Source organism: Anthonomus grandis, chromosome 10 (assembly GCF_022605725.1).
Source record: "Anthonomus grandis grandis chromosome 10, icAntGran1.3, whole genome shotgun sequence".
NCBI lineage: Eukaryota > Metazoa > Arthropoda > Insecta > Coleoptera > Curculionidae > Anthonomus > Anthonomus grandis.
In genome coordinates, this window is record NC_065555.1 from 322,045 (window position 1) to 346,356 (window position 24,312).

The 24,312-nt window shown below is 32.0% G+C and overlaps 1 protein-coding gene across 1 annotated transcript in view; it reads right to left on the reverse strand.

Annotated features, from left to right (window-relative positions):
- Positions 1 to 24,312, reverse strand: part of LOC126741412 (single-minded homolog 1) — a 54,904-nt gene that overhangs the window by 7,922 nt on the left and 22,670 nt on the right. Inside the window, exons 2-4 of the mRNA XM_050447816.1 lie at positions 5,214 to 5,417; positions 3,835 to 4,010; positions 3,577 to 3,774 (exon numbers count right to left, since the gene is read on the reverse strand). Of these exons, the coding sequence (XP_050303773.1) occupies positions 3,577 to 3,774; positions 3,835 to 4,010; positions 5,214 to 5,417 (578 nt within the window). The remainder of the gene's footprint in view (positions 1 to 3,576; positions 3,775 to 3,834; positions 4,011 to 5,213; positions 5,418 to 24,312) is intronic.

Here is a 24,312-nt window from a genome sequence, read left to right on the forward strand (position 1 = left end):
CTTCAGGTGTTCCACAAGGTGGGCACTGTTCACCTTTGCTCTTTAATATTTTTGTGAATGATATTGGTGCCTGTTTTGAGAACAGTGACTTCCTTTTATTTGCTGATGATTTGAAGTTTTTTAGAGAGATTTTATCAATACTTGATCAGATTTTGTTGCAAAGTGATTTGGATAGATTGAATGAGTGGTGTGTTAACAACAATTTGTTTTTGAATGTAAGCAAATGCAATTATATAAGTTTCCTCAAGCGAACTAAAAAGGTTGTCACTTCATATAACATTCAAGGAAGAACACTTCAACATTGCAGCATAGTTAAAGATCTTGGTATCTCGTTTGATGTTCATTTAAACTTTAATGCACACATAAACAATATTGTTCTCAAATCCTCTAAGAATCTGGGTTTTGTACTAAGGAACTGTAAAGAATTTTCTATAGAGACCTGTAAGAGGTTATACATGTCATTGGTTGTTTCATTGCTGGAATATGGCTCAGTGATATGGTCGCCCTTTTACATGAATAATTGCTTGTCCTTGGAAAGAGTTCAGAATAAATTTATTAGGTTTTGTCTCTATAAACTTCGAATAAGAATTCCGGATGATCATGTTTATGATATTGTTTTAGAAATGCTTGATATGAAGACATTGAGACAAAGACGGAACGATTTTTTTGTATAAATTATTGAATGGTCAGATAATTTGTCCAGAACTTCTGATGACAATACAATTTAATATTCCATCTAGGAATTTAAGGCAGTATCGTGTCTTTTCATTACCATTTCATAGCGCCAATTATGCATTACATGCTCCTATTGAAAGAACTCTAAGAATTGTCAATACTAGGGAGGTTGAAATTTTGGGCATTTCCTTATCTAGATTTAAGAGTCAAATAAGAGAAATTGTTTAATTTAGTGCAATACTGAATATTATACTTTAGTAGGGTATGTTTTTAGTATTTTTAGAATTCTGTTATATTGATTTAAGTTATAAAACTATTTTCGGTATTTTACATTTATAAGTAGGCTTTATTACTGCTTAATAGTTAGTATTTTACTGTTAAGTATGGTGAGGTTCAATTGATTTTGTATTTAATTTACTATTGTAATGGGGTTGATCCCGTAAAAATAAATAAATAAATAGTTAGACCTAGAATCTTGACGCTTTCAGCAAAAGCCAAGGGGTTATTATCATATTGAATGTAAACTTGCGTGCATAGAAATCGGCCCACTGTAAACTTTTGACTTTAAATATATTTTTTTTTTAAATTATCCATCACATAAAAAAAAAAGAAATATGCTGTTTGAAAGACAATTTAATACCCTTTAATGTGAGTAGAAATTTATCAAGAAGGCTTATCGTTTATATGCGTAGCAACCGGTAATCAAATGAACCGTGTTTATGTGGTGATTGTAACGAATATAACAAATTTGTCAAATAATAAAATTAGGTATTGCGTTTGCAACTGAAATTTGCATATTATTCGTTTTTCATAACCTCATTAGTGTTCAAGTGTGTTAATTTAATGCATACTACACCACAAAAAGCCGCCCACGTTATTGCTTTAATCGAAAATGGACTTAGTCAGCGAGCTGTTGCCAGACAATTGGATATGACTCGCGCAGCGGTTCAAAGAGTATGCTAACGTTATGAGGAGACTGGATCCTTTCATAGGCGACCTGGAACAGGTAGGAAGCGATTTACAACCGCTCGTGATGACCGCTTTATTGTGTCAACAATATTAAGAAATCGTCACCTTAATGCCGTTTAAGTGCAACGACAGCTCCGTGAGGTGCGAGGAGTGCCTATTAGTCAGTGGACAGTGAGACGAAGACTGCAGGAAAATAACCTGACCCCTAAAACACCTGCGATTAGTCCAAAACTTATTCCAGCTCACCGGCAAGCACGCCTGCCTTTTGCAAGGGATCATCTGAATTGGACGTTGGAACAATGGGGATCTGTTCTGTTCTCAGATGAGTCCAGAATATGCCTCCATGGTAGCGACCGAAAAAGGAAAGTGTACCGAAGACCAAGAGAGCGATTTGCAGATTGCTGCTTTGAAGAGCGAAATGCTTATGGAGGTGGTTCCTGCATGACCTGGGGTGCAATTTCTATAGAAGCATCAACCGACCTTCAGTTCATTCGTATAGGGGCGACCGTGTTCACGGAAGAAGAGGTTTAACGGCTGCTAGGTATATCGAGGAGATTTTAGCAATTCATGTGGTACCTTACGTCGACTACATTGGAGATGAATTTACCTTTATGCATGACAACGCAAGGCCGCACACCGCAAGAATCGTGCAAGATTACATTGCAGAAGTCGGTTTTCGGGTTATGGAGTGGCCAGCATACAGTCCTGACCTAAATCCGATCGATCATTTATGGGATAGATTTCGTACCCCAAACTCGATCACAGAGTTTATTGTTGCAGTAGAAGAAGAGTAGCTAAACATCCCATAAGAAACAATATAGCAAACTTGATTAGATCTATGCCTAATCGTATGAGAGATGTTATTAGGACAAGAGAAGTTATACCCATTATTAAAAAATTAAGTGTTAAGTTTTAAATTGTCAATACCCCTATTTATATTAATAATAAAAAAGGCTAATTCTCTTAATGCATTAATTTCGCTATGTTAAAGATAGGATGTTCAAATAGGTTTTTATACATTTATACTCATTAAAGAATATTAAATTGTTCAACAGCATATTTTTTTTTTATCTGATGTATAATTAAAAAAATATATATTCAAAGTCAAAAGTTTACAGTGGGCCGATTTCCATGCACGCAAGTGTATATTTTTTTCAACGTTAGCACGTCGATTTTTATTGACAAAAAGTCATACGTTAATTTTATTGGCATTAATATTAAGATTGTGTTCTTTCGAGTAGCGCAAGATTAAGTTTAGGTCTCTATTTATACTTTCAGAACCTTGTTCCATGTCATCCGGATCGAAATAATGAATGAACTGAGTGTCGTCAGCGTACTGGAACACCTCAGAGTTCTTTACGACTAAAGGAAGATCCGAAGTATATAGCAAGAATAAAAGAGGTCCCAGAATCGATCCTTGAGGAATTACGTGTTTCCAATAAAAGTAATTGTTATTGAGTACGAATCCATAGATAGGACTTAAAAAAAGAAAGAACAAGTAACAACTTCATTGCAACCATAAAATTGTGGCCAGTTTTTTATCGAGAGCCCTTATTATGTTATTTATGATGTTCAACAAGGTGGTAGCTATACCGAATTCTTCTCTAAAGCCATACTGTTTAGTTGAAAGTATATTATTATCAGTAAGATCAAATGACAACTGTGCATAGACAATTCTTTCCAAGACCTTCGATATTATTAGCAATATTATACGACATGATACTCGTATGGAGCCAATTGAACCTTCCTAATTGCCTCGCCAATCGTATTTACATGTAAAAGAAAAAAAGGAGCTTGTTAAAAACCCTCGAAATGCCCCAATTAGGCTTTGTTTCGCTCCACATAAGCTCCATACGCTCCATAATGACTAATTTGCAAGTTTCAAACTAGCGCGGTGGCATACTAATATATGTTTTATTCATATCGATGTACCTTATATCCACCGTTGGTTAACCCGGCGTTTCTTTTCGCGAGCACACACTTCATCCTCAAAAAAAACGCCCTCTCCATTTCATAGTCGTGACCAGACGGGGCATTCGTATAGGGCAAAGAGGGCGTCAGCACCGCGGCGATTTCTTCGTGGTCCGCCGGATGGATGTACTCGTAAATGCTGTTTCCAGTTAACTCTACCTAAAAATGATTAAATTTTTATTAAAACTGAACGTGGAATAGTGAAAATATGAGTTGTACCTGTGACAGACCCAGGTGTACCGAAGCAGTTTCGGAAATATACATAATTTTACCATCCGGTGCCACGACAAAAATGAATCCATCCAGAGTTTGTAGGAGATACGAACCCAATTCTTTGAGTAGGGTTTCTCTTGGGTTCGGTATTACTGGAGTGGCACCCCAGGCATCTCCCAATCCTATAAAAGAAAATAATTTCAACGATATGAGATGAGATGCGATTGTTGACGAATTTTATAACAAATAAAAATAAAATATCTTTTATTACCAAAAGTGTCAAAAGGTAATAGATCCGAAAAGCGGTTTTTAACAATTACCAATGAAGATTTAGCCAATAGACAATAACAAATAAAATATCTACTTTCAAATATACCTACTGACAAATTTTAAAATACATGCCATTATCCCAAGTAATAATTTACAGTCACCTAAGTTGAAATTACTCTTATTTTCACTAGTCGCAACGTTGTTTTCAGTGCAAAATTCAGTTGGTTTTGCAACGACGTTTATTTTCGACCAAACTTCGACGTACTGCACCTGTACCGCAACAATTGTAAAACTCTGCTATTTTCACAACGTATTTTTTTACTGTAGATGGTAGCAGTAGTAATTTACACTTAAAACAACGACGTGCAGACGTGTACAAATTTTCGAATCAAAAACCCAGTAAAGGGCCTTTTACACGATCAGTTCAGTTTCGGTGGAACTGTCTGTTTTTCCTATGTGTAAAAAGTAATAACTGATAGGAAAACTGAAACGGAGACTGACAAATGACGGGAGCAGTAGACCTATTTTGTTTCATTTTAGTTCTTAGAATTCCCATGTGTAAACAACAACGCTTCATGCTTGTAATCACGTAGTCATATAGTTTTTATATCTATACTTCTCTCACATAACCTTAAAGTTTTCAAGTAAAACGTGAATAAAACCCTATTTTATTTCTCAATAGCGAGGCGTATCGCTAAATCGCTATGAAAATTGCAGTGGATGTGCCACTTTTTATCGCAAATAAATGGAAATTTAAGATAAGTCAATAAGTTTTGGAAAATTTTCAATTTTTTCTGTTTTATTTAACATAATTTAGGATTAATAAATAAATCTTATAACATAAAATAAACGTGTCTGTTGTCTTCCTTACAAGATAGCAATCACTATTTTTCATTCACTCGATATAATATAAGACCCCTTTTGTACGTGTGACTCACTTTTCACACGTGTGGCGAAAGGTCTTCTTTTCACAAGGCTTCTACCACCAATTTTATCAAAGAAACATCTATGCATGTCATATATGAAATATTATGTAAATGAATACTTCTGTTCAAATTCAATAAATTATGCAAATTAAATCAGATATAAAAAAAATCTTTTGAAAAATAACTTACCGTCGGGAAAGACTTGTCGCATTTTCAGATAAGAAGTCGTCAGTCTGATAATGGACGCTTTATCCAATTGTGTGGTAATGGCTGCAGGTAATGGGAGCATTTTTCCCAATTCAATGAATTCCGCGTTCTCTTTTTCTCTTCTGCTACGTGCTGCGTTTTTACTTTTTTCTTTCATGGCGCCCTTGGCGCTCACTGACGTAGATCCTAAAAAAATACAATCTGTTTCAAAAATTCAATCATGAGGTTCTCAATATAAAATCAAACCAATTCAAGAGGTACTGAAAATGGTACATCATAAATTAAAGTCATTAAAATTTTAACAGTCAAGTATTTGGGAGTGCGACTGCTCTTACTCGAGTTTAATTTGAATTGTCGCGTTTCTCTGCATATTTTAAATTCTTATGCATAATGTATGATGATTCTTGTGTAATTTTTTTAATGAGCAACAAAGTATTATATGTAAAAAAACTTCATAAAATATTAAATTACTCTATTTTTCTCTCTTTCTCTCTCTGTCATATGGTTAAATACACTCAACTCCCTGATATTAAATAATTCTTGCAGGCAATTGAATTGAGATCTCTTACTCTCTCTGTCTCAGGTGAATAATTAAACGCACTTAATTGCCTAGAATAATAGGAAAAGGTTCTTCAAGGTAAATGAAGTTGAGTAAAATTGTTCTTCCATGAAATTGAATTAATTTTTTGTCTTTTTCTGTCATGTGGTCAAATGCACTCAAGTGCCTGGAATAATTTTTTTTTTAATTACAGGCAGTTGACTTACTCTCTTTTACTATTTTTTTGAGTTATGGACATTTTGTCGAATTCTTAGATTAAAAAAATTATGTTTTTTTCCAAAAATATTTTTTTTTTCAAAATCTTGTACGAGTTTTGAAAAACGCTGAAATAGGTGTCCAATGAAATTATCCAAAGAATGTATGTACAAATTTTCAAAGCCGTATCTGGTCAATTTTTTGACTTATGGACATTTTGTCGAATTTTTAGATTAAAAAAATTATGTTTTTTTTCCGAAAATATTTTTTTTTTCAAAATCTTGTATGAGTTTTTAAAAACGCTGAAATAGGTGTCCAATGAAATTATCTGGAGAATATGTGTACAAATTTTCAAAACTGTATCCAGTCAATTTTTTGAGTTATGGACATTTTGTCGAATTTTTAGATTAAAAACATTATGTTTTTTTCCAAAAATATTTTTATCTCAAAATCTTGTACGAATTTTGAAAAACGCTGAAATAGGTGTCCAATGAAATTGTCTGGAGAATATGTGTACAAATTTTCAAAATTGTATCCAGTCAATTTTTTGAGTTATGGACATTTTGTCGAATTTTTAGATTAAAAAAATTATGTTTTTTTCCAAAAATATTTTTTTCTCAAAATCTTGTACGAGTTTTTAAAAACGCTGAAATAGGTGTCCAATCAAATTGTCTGGAGAATATGTGTACAAATTTTCAGAGCCGTATCTGGTCAATTTTTTGAGTTATGGACATTTTGTCAAATTTTTAGATTAAAAAAATTATGTTTTTTTCCAAAAATATTTTTTTCTCAAAATCTTGTACGAATTTTGAAAAACGCTGAAATAGGTGTCCAATGAAATTGTCTGGAGAATATGTGTACAAATTTTCAAAGCCGTATCTGGTCAATTTTTTGAGTTATGGACATTTTGTCAAATTCTTAGATTAAAAAAATTATGTTTTTTTCCAAAAATAATTTTTTTTTCAAAATCTTGTACGAGTTTTGAAAAACGCTGAAATAGGTGTCCAATGAAATTGTCCAGAGAATATATGTACAAATTTTCAAAATTGTATCTGGTCAATTTTTTGAGTTATGGACATTTTGTCGAATTTTTAGATTAAAAAAATTATGTTTTTTTCCAAAAATATTTTTTTCTCAAAATCTTGTACAAATTTTAAAAAACGCTGAAATAGGTGTCCAATCAAATTGTCTGGAGAATATATGTACAAATTTTCAAAATTGTATCTGGTCAATTTTTTGAGTTATGGACATTTTGTCGAATTCTTAGATTAAAAAAATTATGTTTTTTTCCAAAAATAATTTTTTTTTCAAAATCTTGTACGAGTTTTGAAAAACGCTGAAATAGGTATCCAATGAAATTGTCCAGAGAATATATGTACAAATTTTCAAAGCCGTATCTGGTCAATTTTTTGAGTTATGGACATTTTGTCGAATTTTTAGATTAAAAACATTATCTTTTTTTCCAAAAATATTTTTATCTCAAAATCTTGTACGAATTTTGAAAAACGCTAAAATAGGTGTCCAATGAAATTGTCCAGAGAATATATGTACAAATTTTCAAAGCCGTATCTGGTCAATTTTTTGAGTTATGGACATTTTGTCGAATTTTTAGATTAAAAAAATTATGTTTTTTCCCAAAAAATTTTTTTTCTCAAAATCTTGTACAAATTTTGAAAAACGCTGAAATAGGTGTCCAGTCAAATTGTCTGGAGAATATATGTACAAATTTTCAAAATTGTATCTGGTCAATTTTTTGAGTTATGGACATTTTGTCGAATTTTTTGAGTAAAAAATAATTTTTTTTCCAAAAAAATTTTTTTTTTTGAAAAACTTGTACAAATTTTGAAAAACGCCGAAATAGGTGTCTAATCAAATTGTCGAGAGAATATGTGTACAAATTTTCAAAATTGTATCTTGTCAATTTTTTGAGTTATGGACATTTTGTCCAATTTTTAGAGTAAAAAATAATTTTTTTCCAAAAATATTTTTTTTTTCAAAATCTTGTGCAAATTTTAAAAAACGCTGAAATAGGTGTCGAATGAAATTCTTGAGAGAATATGTGTACAAATTTTCAAAATTGTATCTGGTAAATTTTTTGAGTTATGGACATTTTGTCGAATTTTTAGATTAAAAAAATTATGTTTTTTTCCAAAATAATTTTTTTCTCAAAACCTTGTACAAATTTTAAAAAACGCTGAAATAGGTGTCCAATGAAATTGTCTGGAGAATATGTGTACAAATTTTCAAAGCCGTATCTGGTCAATTTTTTGAGTTATGGACATTTTGTCAAATTCTTAGATTAAAAAAATTATGTTTTTTCCCAAAAAATTTTTTTTCTCAAAATCTTGTATAAATTTTGAAAAACGCTGAAATAGGTGTCCAACCAAATTGTCCAGAGAATATGTGTACAAATTTTCAAAATTGTATCTGGTCAACTTTTTGAGTTATGGACGTTTTCTTAAATTTTATGAGAAAAAAATGTTTTTTTTCCAAAAATATTTTTTTTCTCAAAATTTTGTACAAATTTTGAAAAACGCTGAAATAGGTGTCCAATGAAATTGTCTGGAAAATATGTGTACAAATTTTCAAAATTGTATCCAGTCAATTTTTTGAGTTATGGACATTTTGTCGAATTTTTAGATTAAAAAAAATTATGTTTTTTTCCAAAATAATTTTTTTCTCAAAATCTTGTACAAATTTTAAAAAACGCTGAAATAGGTGTCGAATGAAATTGTCCAAAGAATGTGTGCACAAATTTTCAAAGCTGTGTCTCGTCAATTTTTTGAGTTATGGACATTTTGTCGAATTTTTAGATTAAAAAAATTATGTTTTCTTCCAAAAATATTTTTATCTCAAAATCTTGTACAAATTTTGAAAAACGCTAAAATAGGTGTCCAGTCAAATTGTCTGGAGAATATGTGTACAAATTTTCAAAATTGTATCTGATCAATTTTTTGAGTTATGGACATTTTGTCAAATTTTTAGATTAAAAAAATTGTTTTGTTTTAAAAAAAGTTGAATTGGACTTTTTTACTTTGGTTTCTCTCTCCTTCATATGCTTGAATGCACTCAATTGCGTGGAATAATTAAAATTGTTCTTCCATGCAATTGAATTAATTTTTTGTCTCTTTCTGTCATGTAATCAAATGCACTCAAGTGCCTGATATAAAAATTAAATAATTCTTACAGGCAATTGAATTCAGATCTCTTACTCTCTCTCTCTCTGTCTCAGATGGTTAATTAAGCACACTCAACTGCCTGGAATAATTAAAAAAAAAAAATTCTTTCATGAAATTATGTTGACCCCTCTTTTTTTTTCTTTCTCTGTCATGTGATAAATGCACTCAATTGCTTAGAATAGAAAGAAAATATTCTTGAGAGTTGAATTCTGTTCCTTTATGACTCTCATATGGTTAAATACACTCAAAAAGTTCCAGAAGTTGGAAGTTCCTAATTTCTCTTTCCCTCTCTTAGAGGTATTAACAAAAATTCCAGACAGTTGAATTGGACTCTTTTATTTTGGTTTCTCTCTCTGTCATATGCTTGAATGCACTCAATTGCATGGAATAAGTAAAATTGTTCTTCCATGAAATTCGATTAATTTTTTGTCTCTTTCTGTCATGTAGTCAAATGCACTCAAGTGCCTGGAATCAATTTTTGTTTAAATTACAGGCAGTTGACTTGCCCTCTTTCACTATTTTTTTCGTTCTTTTTCATATGATTGGATGCACTTAAAGGCACAATATTTGTACAATTAAAAAAATACTTTTAATTTAATTTACTTGATGATTATTACCTTTGTTTATTCCTAACAACGTTTGGTTCGTCTTGGACGAATCAACGTTATTATTGTTAAACTTCATATTATCTACCAGATGACCCATAAACAAAAAATAAACGCACTCTATCACGACACCTGACTATTTTCGCACCTTACACTAAAACCTAAGTACTACAAACTGTTCACTTGCCACCCCTCGAGACTAAATCTGGTCAACACATGTCCGCAATCATTTAAGGAAATTCCCAAATTTTTACAATTACCCCGTAAAACTTTACACCCCCGACACCTGTAGTTTCATCTCTGTTACTCTCACGGTATCTTTCCTATTTAACAGAGAGAAGTCGAAGACTTTTATTTATTCGGTCGATCACTTTTGTGCGGATAATGGTGTACCAGGTGAGTTGGAAATTCCCTTATTGGTTGGGTTTTTTTACACCCGCCCTTTAACCGGGGGCACCTTTTTACTGTCATGGCGAGACCCTCTCTACAGGATCTAAGTATTATTGTTTAAGATTATTTGTAATGAAAATTATGTTAATTCAATTCAATTTATTAGGTAATAATGCACAGTATATTAATACAATAGATATAAATGACACCTAGATACTGAGGTATCTGTATGTGCCACATGATTCAAAACTTAAATATACATAAAATATTCTCTTTACAAAGAAATATAGTAAAAATTGATTTTACCAAAGCTGAATTAGTTAGTATAGGTATCTAATAATTACATAATATAATACTGAATTTATAATGTATAAGTATATCACACAGAACTAAGTTAATAATATATAATGCATGTATTAATGAGCTCTCTCTGGCCCTTGATCACATTATATGTAGATCATTATATCTATCCTACAAAAACCAAGAAATTAACTGGAAAAATTGATATTAAATAAAGTATATGTTAGCTCACAAATTTTGTTTTATTTATTTTATTATAATTAGTAACTAAGACATTAAACTTTTTTTTTTAATTTTACTTGCTTAATTTCATTTGGCAATAGGTCATAAACTTTGGGGCCCAATAAAAATATTGTTTGCTGACCTAATGTTCGGTTTACTTTAGGTAGGAGTATATTTTTATTTAAATTGCACCTGGTTTGATGATGATGATGATTGGTAATTGTTTGTTTAGAATGTTGTTTATGTATATAGGAACGACATCTTGCAATAAAAATTGTCTTAATATCACTTCATTATCATATCACATAATTGCTTTTGATATTCGTTGAAAGTGATTAAAACATTCATTTTCTTACGCGTTATATACCTAACACTGATAGCACCGTTTGTCCAATGAACATCAAAAATTGGTCCAATTATTATCCATCAGTATGTTCAAGTACAAGGAATGGATATTCATGGGATATCCAATGAATTAGCGACTTAGGATATCCATTTGTATTATTATTATTGTCCAATATTCAAAGTATAGATTTCTTATAGAAGAAACATTAAAATTACGTTTCCGACGGCTGTATTAAGAAATTCAATAAATTTATGATGTTGACAAATCGTCTTTAACTTTTAGGTGAACGTACAAGCAGACTTTTCAAAATGTTTAAAACAAACGGTTATTAATGGACCACATCCTGATTGTTAAATTAAAAAAATGCCTGTTTCGTGATTAATGAAAGGTAAAATAATAGTTGTCATGCTATTATCAAAACGTTAAGGAATCTATTGGTTTAATATGTTGTAAATATTCAGTCACTTGCAATACTTAATTAATTATAAAAAATGTGAAGCAATTAAGTGTGTGGTGTAGTGGTGGCCAAAAGTATGGAAAGTTTTATAATTTTTATTTTTTTTTAAAGAAACCAGAAACTATAATAAAGTTACTCATATTGTGATAATATAATATATAATATATTACCTAACTTAACATATTCATTTGAAATTAAACGTATTATAAAAAGAAAATGAAATAAAATTAATATTTTCTTGGCCAAAAGTTTGGAAACTGAAGAAAGTTATTTATATAAATTACATCTAAATCAAAATCTGCTAATATTTTGTGGCATATCCCTCCAAATTTATTACTTCTCTACATATTCGTGGCATAGAATCGACAAGTCTTCACCGGAAATGGCAGCCCACTCAGTTTGCAGTATTTCCCACAGTTGAGCCTTGTTTGAAATCGAATGGTTTCGAATTTTCCTGTCCAAATGATCCCATAAATTCTCTAATGGGATTCAGATCTGGGGACTGTAAAGGCCAATCCATAAAAGGAATGCTCTGTTCATTTAACCAGTTTTTCACAAATTGGGATTTGTGTTTAAGGTCGTTGTCTTGCTGAAACACCCATCTCAATGGCATTTCCTCTTCAGCATAAGGCAACAAAACGGTCCATTATTCCATCAATTTTAACCAGGGGGCCAACACCTGATCGGGAGAAACAACCCCACACCATTACGCTTCCACCACCATGTTTTACCGTAGGCATTTGGTATTTGTGGCTGTACCTTTTGATCGCCGGACATAACGTCTCCCGTCACTCCCAAATAATTGAAACTTACTTTCGTCACTAAACAATACATTATTCCAATTTTGGTGAGACCAGGTAAGATGTACAAATTTCAAGCGATCCTTTCTATTTTTCTTTGATATTAGTGGTTTCTTTACAGCAACTCTTTCAAAAAGCCCCACTTCATTTAGCCTTCTTCTCACTGTGCGAGCAGACACAGAAATCCCCATTTCACTCATTTCTCCAGAAAATAGAAGTTTTCTTTGGGTCGTTCATCGATATCCTTTTCATTACCTTCATAGCCCTTTTGGACAACTTTCTTGGTCTTCCTTGCTTGTGGGCTACCGAAACATTTCCTCTCTCTTCAATTTTTTTAATTATTTTTGAAACGGTTCAATTTGTTTATAACCCTTTTGGTATAGTTCAACTATTTTACTTTTTAAATCACTAAATAAGTATTTACAGTTAGGCATGAAGCCTGTCTTCACTCAAACAAAATCATACCGTTAAACAGCTTGTAATAAACAATTATTATGGTTTTATTAAAGGTTTCCATACATTTGGCCACCACTGTAGGCTAATAATCCTGTGAATGCGTGTTTACAATATATTGCCCATAACTCAATTTAATAAATTAAAAGCTATTAGAGTATCCTAAATCTCAATAGTTTTAGCCACTAAAAGTCAATATATTCAATTACCGGTGAAAGATAAATTATTTTATTTCGTCCAGGCACTCCAGTGAGAAAAATGTCAATATCTTGATATTTAATATAATGGATTTTCAAAAAGTGCTAATAGAGCCCTTGGAGTATCCTAGAAATCAATAATTACCATATTTTAGCTACTAGAAATCAAGATATTCAATTGCTAATAAGAGTGAAATTATTTTATTTCTTCTAGACACTCCAGTAGCAAAAAAATTAATATCTTAATTTTTAATAAATGAATTCTCGTAGTTTTATTATGAAATACTAAAAAAAGCATTAGAGTATCCTAGAAATTAATAATTACAACATTTTAGCCACTAGAAATCAAAATATTCAGGTGCCAATAAGAGTCAAATTATTCTATTTCTTACAGGCACTCCTGTGAGAAAAATGTCAATATCTTGATTTCTAGAGTATGGATTTCAATAATTTTTTCAGTAGTTGCTGAAAAAACCGTTGGATTATCCTAGTAATCAAAAATTATAATATTTTAGCCGGTAGAAATCAAGAAATTCAGGTGCCAATAAGAGTCAAATTATTTTATTTCTTAAAGGCACTCCTGTGAGAAAAATGTCAATATCTTAATTTTTAGTCTATAAATTTCAATATTTTATTTAGTAGTTGTTTGAAAAGCCCTTGGAGTATCCTAGAAATTAATAATTACATTATTTTAGCTACTGGAAATTAAGAAATTCAGTTGCCAATAAGAGTCAAATCACTTTAACTCTTCTAGGCACTTCAGTGAGAAAAATATCAATATCTTGATACTTAGTGTATGGATTTCAATGATTTTTCCAGTAATTGCTTAAAAAGCCCTTGGAGTATCGTAGAAATTAATAAGTATAACAGTTAAGCCACTAAAAATCAAGATATTCGATTGCCAATAAGAGTCAAATTATTTTATTTCTTTCAGGCACTCCTGTGAGAAAAATGTCAATATCTTGATTTCTAGAGTATGGATTTCAATAATTTTTTCAGTAGTTGCTGAAAAAACCGTTGGATTATCCTAGTAATCAAAAATCACAATATTTTAGCCGGTAGAAATCAAGATATTCAGGTGCCAATAAGAGTCAAATTATTTTATTTCTTAAAGGCACTCCTGTGAGAAAAATGTCAATATCTTGATTTTTAGTCTATAGATTTCAATATTTTATTTAGTAGTTGTTTGAAAAGCCCTTGGAGTATCCTAGAAATTAATAAGTATAACAGTTTAGCCACTAAAAATCAAGATATTCGATTGCCAATAAGAGTCAAATTATTTTATTTCTTTCAGGCACTCTAGTCAAAAAAATATCTATATCTTGATACTTAGTGTATGGATTTCAATGACTTTTTTAGTAGTTGCTTGAAAAACCTTTGTATTATACTAGAAATCAATAATTACAACATTTTAACTACTAGAAATCAAGATCTTTACTTGCCAATAAAAGTAAAATCACTTTGATTTTTCCAGGCACTCCAGTGAGAAAAATATCAATATCTTGATTATTAGTTAATGAATTTGAATATTTTTTTTAGTAGTTGCTTAACAAGCCATTAGAGTATCCTAGAAATCAAGAATTACAACATTTCAACTACTAGAAATCAAGATATTTACTTGCAAAGAAGAGTCAAATTATTTTACTTTTTCCAGGCACTGCAGTGAGAAAAATAAATATATGAATTTTAGTAATTTGATCTAATGGATTCCAAATGGAAATCCAAAATTGTACCGTTTAAACCTCCATTGATGTCATTTGGACAATATTCAGATGTCCATGCCGGTTTGTCCAAAAGGGGACATTTATTGGATATCCAATGGCTTAAAGGGTGCTACCTGGGAAAAAGTATTAATTAATTAACTGTAAATAAAAACATTTAAATTCATTACGATTGGAATGCAATTTAAGCTCTCTTTTTCTTGCATCAATAGCAAATGTTGCTTAATTATGTTATTGCGATCGCATCTCATAAACGTCTTAACATTCATCATATACACACAGATGTGATTAGCGACATTTTTTGCAACAAACAATAATTCCGGGAACATTCTAACAAATTGCAGCAAATGTTCTGCTTTGCCGATAACATACACGGACAATGTGTTAACCGTGCTTTAATCTTCCATACGTGCCTCGAGCCACTTTTCCAACAAAGCGATTTACGATTTGCTTAATCGCGCTTTTCACCGCATTTTATTTGTGGATTTTTTTTTTAAACGACCTCAGCTCGATTTCTAATTTTTTTTTTTAGGCCTTTCCCCACCTAGGCCACTTTATTTGCTTTCCATAGAAACGTGCAACTTTTTCATTAAGTAGCTATTACCTGGGAATTCAATTCAAATGTTATTGATTGAAAAATTTTATATTATTATTAGAGACCAAATTTTCATAGGGAATGCTGCAAAAAAGTGTTTGGTATACTGAAACGTACTCAGACAATTTCGATGATTTATTAAAAAACAATTAACATAAAATTTGAAGTAATAAGTATATAAGAATAAGTCGACTTTAGACATGAACAAATATACATTTTTTCCTATATCGACGGTTAAGTCACCTGTGGTTTATCTGCATGACATTAATTTAACCTCTGTATACCTTAAAATGTTTACTTGATACTCATATATTAACATAATTCACTCTTCACTTCCGTCTATCATGTGCGATGCCAATGGTAATTCTTGGAACAGAAAATATTGTGCCAGCTTTTGCCAAACTTTTTCAGAATGCCTATAAAGATCCAATCAACCTCGCAGAAACCTATCCTCCTTCTAATTCCTCAGACCTCATTGACATTCTTCCATCGATTACCACTGAGGAAATTATTGCTGCTAGTCGGAGGCTAAAAAACAAGTCGATCCAGATGGTGTTCCAAGTTTTGTGGCTAAAAACTGCATGTTTGTCCTTTGTCAGCCTTTATGTCATATTTTGAAAACTGGCAAATTTCCGGGCGTCTGGAAATGTGCTAAAGTAATACCAATTCTACTATATATACTACTACTACAATTCTTCTAACTACCGACCTACTTTGCAATTTTTTCAAAACTTTTGAAACTATTGTTTATAACAGAATTTTTCCCCAAGTTCAATCACTACTCTCTATAGATCAGCACGGTTTTATTCCTAAAAGGTCGTGCATCACTAACCTCTGTAATGTGACTCATTTTATTTCTTCAGCCCTATCGATAGAAAAAGTCAGGTTGATGTGGTGTATACTGATTTCAGTAAGGCTTTCGATCAGATAAATCATAGCATTCTGCTGGAAAAATTGAACAAGCAATTCAACTTCTCAGAAAGGCTAATTTCGTTGCTTTCGTCATACCTTATTGACCGTCTACAGTTTGTTGAGGTGGAAGGTTGCAGATCTAATACCTTTGTTTCAACTTCTGGATCCAATCTCGGCCCACTTCTTTTTATCTTTTATATTAATGATTATTACTTATAGAATTGATTTCCTGCCTTAGACTAGCTTATGCTGATGATCTGAAAATATTTTGGTGTATCAATAGTATCTTGGACTGCTTGTTCTTATAGAGTAACTTGGACCTAATTAGGGGGTGGTGCAGTCTTAACATCTCGAAATGCTGTGTGATCTCCTTTCATCGAACCAAGGATCCTGTTTTGTTTAATTACAATATAGACAATCAAATCCTCTGTAGAAGTACTTCTATTAAAGGTCTAGGGATTGTATTCGACGATAGGCTCACATTTGTGCCACATACTGAACAGACAGTGACCTCCTCGTTGAAACTTCTGGGTTTTGTCATTCGAAATAGCCGACTCTTTAACAACTCAAACTCAATAAAACTATTGTACTTTTCCTTTGTTAGATCAAGACTGGAATACGGCTCCTTGGTGTGGTGTCCTTTCTATGAATGCCATGTTGGCTACATCGAGAGTGTTCAGAGAAGGGTTTTAAAGTTTCTTATGTTTCGTGAGGATCAAATATATCCTGTTAGGGGACATGATCATGATCTGATGTTAGGTAGATTTAATCTGCAATCTCTGGCCATAAGGAGAATATTTCATTTTGTAACATTCTTATGGAAGTTGGTCAATAATCAAATAAATTCTCCTCCTCTCTTGAACGATATTCTATTTCATGTACCACGATTTGCTTCTAGAGCAAATATCACTTTTGCTTTAGATCGCGCCAGAACTAACATTAGGTTTCAGGATCCCGTATATCAAATGTGCAGAATTTTTAATTCAGTAACATCAACCTGTGACATATTTGTATGCTCCATAAAGGATCTAGTTTTGTCTCTGACAAACCAACAGTTACCATAATTCCTTTTTTCCCTTGTCCCATGAATCCCTTTCTTTGTTCATTCTTATGTTAATTTACATCTCCTTTAATTTTGATATACAGGGTGACAATTTCAAGAGTAGCCATGGCTTATAATTTTTAAACCGTAAAAGATATAAAAAAATGCTTAAAACCGTTTCTATAGTAACAAGGGGGAACCAAAATGATGAATTTTTTAGGGATATACTATCATCCCCCTAACCCCCAGAGCCACCCCCTTAAAAATTTTAAATTGGAAGGGTAGTCGAGTGATACCTTGTTTGAAAGGTCTATTAATTCCCTATATTATGCGACCCTACTTATAATAATCAATGCATTTATTTTAGAGTTATGCCAATTTTAATATTTTATTAAAGGTTATTTAAGTGTTTTTTAATTTCTTATAAAATTAACATATTTTGAAAATGTCATAAAATATTTAACATTTGAACATTAGTACAAATGGTTAAGAACTAGGAAAACACTCTGCAGTATTGCGTTTATTCTATTTTTAAAACAATAAAAATCTGCATTGAACTTTAAATATTTTATTAAATGCTCAAAGTGGCTTCCATTATTTTGCAAGCAAAAGTACAATCTGTTTTCAAACTCTTGACGAACATTTCTAAAAACTTCAGTTGTTAATAATCGGCACTCTTGTGTAATTCTTTGTTTTAGCTCCTCAATGGTGGCAGGCTGCGTTTTGAAAACGACCGATTTTAGGTGACCCCAAAGAAAAAAATCGAGAGGGGTGAGATCTGGCGATCTTGGCGGCCACTCAATAGGTCCTCTTCTACCAATCCATTGGTCTGGATAATGATTATCTAGCCACTCTCTAACAGGCAATACATAATGTGGTGGGACCCATCTTGTTGAAAATGCAATAAATTTTCATCAAGAACAAGATCTCCATTTTCATCCCTTTGGTTTTCCAATTCCGTTATTACTAAAGGCTCAACAGTTGTTTCTAACATTTCAGCATAAGTTTCTCCATTTAGATTATCATCAATAAACAATGGCCCAATTATATTATTCCCTAGAATTCCGGCCCACACATTTTATTTTTTGGGGATATTGGGTGTGCCCTTCCCTAAAAATATGGGGATTCTCATCACTCCAGTAACGGCAGTTTTGCTTATTAACGTTACCGTTTAAATAAAAAGTGCACTCGTCACTGAAACAAATGTTTTTTATAAAACGTGGCTCATTTATAATTTTTTGGGTCATTAATTCACAAAATTCGATCCGCCTGTCTGGATCGTCATCACCAAGTTCTTGAACAATCTGTAGCTTGTAAGGATGGAATTTATTTATTTTTAATATCTTTCGTACTGATTCACGAGACACTCCTGTGGCAGCTGCTGCTTGACGAGTCGACATACCAGGATCCATAGCAAAATGCCTAAGAACCTCAATCTGAGTTGCTTCATCCAGTATTCTTGGCTGATTTTTCTTTATATCACCTACAAACCCAGTTTCTTCAAATTTTCTTACCAACTTCTGGATGTAATAATGCCCAACCTGCTTATCTGGGTGCCTCTCATTAAATATTGTGGCACTTCTACGAAAACAGCGATTTTGAGAACCATAAATAAATATCATTTCAACTCTTTCGGCGATCGTATAAACCATTGTAAAAATAAAACTAGAGCAGTGAGAGAACTTTAAATCACAAAAAGAACCACGATATTACTAACCAAACCAAAAATTGAACATTTTAAGGCAAAATTTAAATAAACAAAAAACAACAAATATTTCGAGAATGGCAGGCATCGAAAATTTTCCTTTTTTTTACATCGCCAAATACCATTCCGACAATTCAATAATTTCAGTATAAGTGTACTATTTATTGGAGTTTTGTTTTGGCTTTTAACAATTCATTTTAGTATCAGAATAAATATTTTTATTCTGATAGTAAAATGAATTGACTAACATTTAAAAGGACATACATATCTCGGAAATGGTTGCATTGATTTTAATGAGTAAGACGGCAAAATATAGGGAATTAATAGACCTTTCAAACAAGGTATCACTTGACTACCCTTCCAATTTAAAATTTTTAAGGGGGTGGCTCTGGGGGTTAGGGGGATGATAGTATATCCCTAAAAAATTCATCATTTTGGTTCCCCCTTGTTACTATAGAAACGGTTTTAAGCATTTTTTTATATCTTTTACGGTTTAAAAATTATAAGCCATGGCTACTCTTGAAATTGTCACCCTGTATACATGATGTTACTATAGTAATTTAAGTTTTCCTTATTTTTCTTTCTTTTTGTTATTTAATTTATAGTAATTTAATACTTGTTTACACTTTCAAAACATTAATTGTAGATTTTCCTGTAACTGGGCTTTGCCTGTTGGAAATAAACTGCTAAATAAATAAATAAATAATTAATGATATAGAAAAAACTTTTATCAACTTCTTATGGTGCTAAGAAACATTTAACGTTGCCTTTAAAATTGCATTTAAAAAACACGCTTTTTTTTATTCTGTGTATATTTTTCTATTTATTGCTCGGCAATAATACGGATATTGAGGATTTTTACAACCCCCAACAATAGCAAGTCGTGATCGGCGTATTTTCCGTGGGAACCTGCCAAGGTACCTGGTCTCAAACTGTAAAATGCAAATGAGCAGGTACCCCCGACAGATTAAAACCTAATAATAATCATACTCTCTTTTATGGATAGAGAAAAAGGTGGTGTACAATTACTTCCAGATGTTACTGTTTTGCCATTCTGTGTATACAAAGCACTTGTTTTGGTGGCACCGTCCTTTTTTCTTTTCTTGCATTAGAACGAGAAAAGGAGACCTTTGGTTGATTAGAAACAGAATTTACGTGTCGTAAAATATTTTGGAAATTCTGAATGAAGGACCGCTTGTTTGCACAGGTCGGTCAAAGGTGTGCCTCGGTGCATATTTCAAGTGAACCTGTTTAATGTTGCATATGCGAGAAAAAAAAATAATTCAAAGAAACTATAATCTCATCTTACGTGGGACGCGGTTCCACGAAACCGATGTATAGAAAACTGGACGTTATACCGTGACACTATATTAGCGAAAAGAATAAACGCTAACTAATGTGCAGTTTTAATTACACGCCGTGCACAACACCGGCCGACCCGTCAGCCCGATTTTGCCACGTTTGACCTTTTTTTGTTTGTCATTAATAATAATTCTTATATTTTCGCAGTACAAAGTACATATACAAAAATACAGTTTCTTAATTGAAGAAAATTAAAATTAATAAAAATAGTCACATCTTTTTACAAAACAGTCATTCTTAGACTTCTCTATTAGAGTTATTACGTCATTCACAAGATAATTGCCAACATATGATTCTGTCATTTAGATAAATTAGGAAAAGGAGGGATCCCAGGATCGGTCCCTTGGAAACTCCATGTTTTATGTTTAAGACACCTGACATGCTTTGAGAAAGTTTGTTGTATTCTACCTGATAAATACCTACAAAGTAACTAATGATTTATATTTTCAAATCCATGTTTTTTAAGTTTCAGTAGTAATATATCAAGAGAAGCAATATGTCATTAAGTGGAGAATCCATAAGTAAAACAGACTGCTCTGGGCATTTTTGTTGATTATATAAATCATGTAGAGTTCTAATTTACAATACAAACATTTGCTGCTGAGTCAGTTAGACAAAAAAACTCATCGAGAGAGTAAAAGCTTTTTGCGATCAGGAATTTTTTGAGCCTTTCCTTGACCCCTTAACTGGTGACCCTATATTTAATTACACTAATAGTGACCATGAGTCTGTCAGACTCCCAGCTCAAAAAATCCGAGTAAAAAGAAATGTTTGTAATATTATTATTATGAAAATTCCAACGGTTTTGTCTTAGTTTTGTCCTTCTGAATCCAACAAAGCTATCCGCAAGGTCGTCCTCTCACAACCCGGTCTTTTTGTGATGTACTCGATGAGAATAAGCCGCTGGAATTCGTTCGATTTCGGGAAAAAAAGTTTTTCTGAAAAAATCGAATTCGAATTAAATATACCAGCGGATTGTTCTCATCAAGTAGATCACGAAAATACCGGGTTATAAGGGAATCCGAGCAGAACTAAGAAATCGAGTATTTTTTCGACCTCGTTTTTGAGGCCAAAAATGGGCATCAAAAATGTCATATCTCGGCTATCATAGAAGCTACGACCTTGCGGATGGTCTCGTTGGATTCAGAAGGACAAAACTAAGACAAAACCGTTGGAATTTTCCCGATAGCTCCTATAGAAGCCGAGATATCGGCCTTCAAAGTTTGGGTTTTTTCGTTTTTGGGGAATCGATTTTCCAATCGAGTATGCCGTATCGATTTTTTTCAGAAATTTTTTTTTTTCGAATTCGAACTAAGTATACCAGCGGATTGTTCTCATCAAGTAGATCACGAAAACACCGGGTTATAATGGGATTCGAGCAGAACTAACTGAATGAGAGCACTTTGAAAATTCGGAAAAAGTCATTTTTCGCCCTCGTTGTTGAGGCGAAAAATGGACTCCAAAAATGCGATATCTCAGCTAATATAGGAGCTACGACCTCGCGGATGGTCCCAGAATTTGGAATGACGAAACTAAAACAAAACCGTTGGAATTTTCCAAAAAACGAAAAGACTCAAACTTTGAAGGCTGATATCTCGGCATCTGTGGGAGCCATCGAGAAAAGTGTGATAACATACTCTTCGTGATAAAATTTGGCTTTCCGCCATTCTTAGTGAAAAATATATATCGAAATCTGACCATTTTGCAAAAAACCCAACCATTTTTCGTTAGTTTTGACAAAAGCCGCTAAACGGCAGAATTACTTCACAAATAATTATTAGCAATGAAGACTTTGTCTCTCTATAAAAGTTTCGAATCAATTAAATTTTGGTTTTTTGTTAGTGCATCTCTGTTTTCAACACAGTGTGTAACGCGTATATCCCGTGCGGTAGAAACGCATCCGTTGAAACTGGATCGTGTATACCCGCACTTATGATGCAAGTGATTACAAGCATTGTAAATAATATTTTTCTGATAAAATGCTGTTTGGAGAACATCTGGCAATAAAAGGTCTCGCTTACGAGTATTATATACCTGAGAAAGTGGTTTATTTTTATATACCTAAGTACCTATTTCAACAATGTAAACTCCAGTCAATGTAAGGATTTTATTCGCTTTACAGTGGGCCCTGCATGAGTCTCTAAATTAAAATTATAGCAACATAGCAACAAGTTTTTAATTTATTGCAAAGAATTCCAGTGTAAATTATGATCAAAAGTAATGCCCAATATAGTTTAGAATTGCGTAATAAACGTACAAACTCCCTTTGTGCATCTTTAAATAAAATAACAGACTGATGGCTGCCTATTTCGTGAAAAAGCAACAAAATGAGTTTTATCCTTATTGAGGAATTACTTGTTTTTTTTCAGACCATAACATTATGCTATTATATTTCAATACAATTTATTAAATAGTTTTTGGTTGTTTTTTCAAAGGAAATATTTTCGGTTTATACGTACAGGGTGTTTTAGATTAAGATGTTAGTCCCTAAAGGGGTAAATCTATAGGTGATTTTAAAACAGTTAAAACTTCTTAACTGTTGGGCTATTTAACTTTTTTTACTTATTAAAACTTCTTAGTCCAGGTTTAAAATCAAAGGACATGGTTTGAAGAAGGTGTGGGGTGTAAAGTTTATTTTTTTTATTAAATTACATTAGAAACAACTAAAAGTTTAACAGAAGAAGGTAATAAAGGTTTGTTTTTTTTTATTGACATTGAGGTATAATTTTTTTTCTAATTTCTCGCCCCCCCCCCCAAGGTGTGAAGGGCGAGAAAAAACTTCCTTAATCCCTGGTAGCGGTGCTCGGGCGCGTACCGACGTACCGCTTCCTTCCACATTATTCAACGAATCACGTTTTTCTATTCTGCGACGCGTTGAACGATTCTAACGAGTAAGAAAAGTGAACGGACTTAGTTTTAATGGGACTTATTTTAATGGACAATTTTTTGTTTAGCGTGACATTCGAGGGTTCCCTAGTAGCATTATCTTCGAAGCAACAGGGCGATAGTTAAATAAACGATATATAATTATTTTTAGTTTTCGTCAGGTATAGATTTTTAGTTGAACTTCATATACAGTGTGTCTATCATGGGGATCTCGGCAGCTATAGGAGATACGAGGTTGATTAAATTAGAGAAAAGTTGCGCATTTTAGAGCCTAACAATATGCCGTTTAGAAAGTTTTAAAATTTTGATTAGTTCCGGAGATATTCGAGAAAAACCGAATTTTGCCGATTTCGTTTTTATTTTTTTCTTGGCGTTATTTAAAGAGATATGGGAAAATAAAAGACACTTTCTTATAGCCACTTTTTAAGCTCTAAAAAATAACATTGCGAGATTTTTCGTACGACGTTTCGTTTCGAAGAAACCCTCATCAACTTAATTTTTTTATATGGAGCGTAAAAAAAATACACCCTATATAAAATAACATATTTTATTACGATTACAATGATGTATGACACAATATGTTTCTACAATATTTAAATTGTAAAAAATGATTTTTTATTAAATTCCGATAGTTTTGATGTAGTAGGCTGTGAAATAATGACGTTGAGAAAATGTCAAAATTAAATAAAAATTAAATGTCAAAGTAGTTTTTATTTTAACCATAATTTTTTATTCTTTTTAACTTAAGTAAAGTAAATAGTTTTAATTATTTGATAAATTTAGTTGACATTATATTTTTGAACTCTGTTTTTGCCCTTGTTGCTAGTTATTATTCTATTTTCGAAATATTTCTTGTGAGTTTCTGAAATAGTGGACACCTATTGTCCAATATACCAAATTGTCCAGAGAATATGTGTACGAATTTTGAAAATTGTATTTGGTCAATTTTTTGAGTTATGGACATTTGATCAAATTCTATGAAAAAAAAATGCTTTTTTCCAAAAATGTTTTTTTTTTCAAAATTTTGTAAATATTTTAAAAAACGCTGAAATAGGTGTCCAATCAAATTGTTCAGAGAATATGTGTACGAATTTTGAAAATTGTATTTGGTCAATTTTTTGAGTTATGGACATTTTCTCAAATTCTATGAAAAAA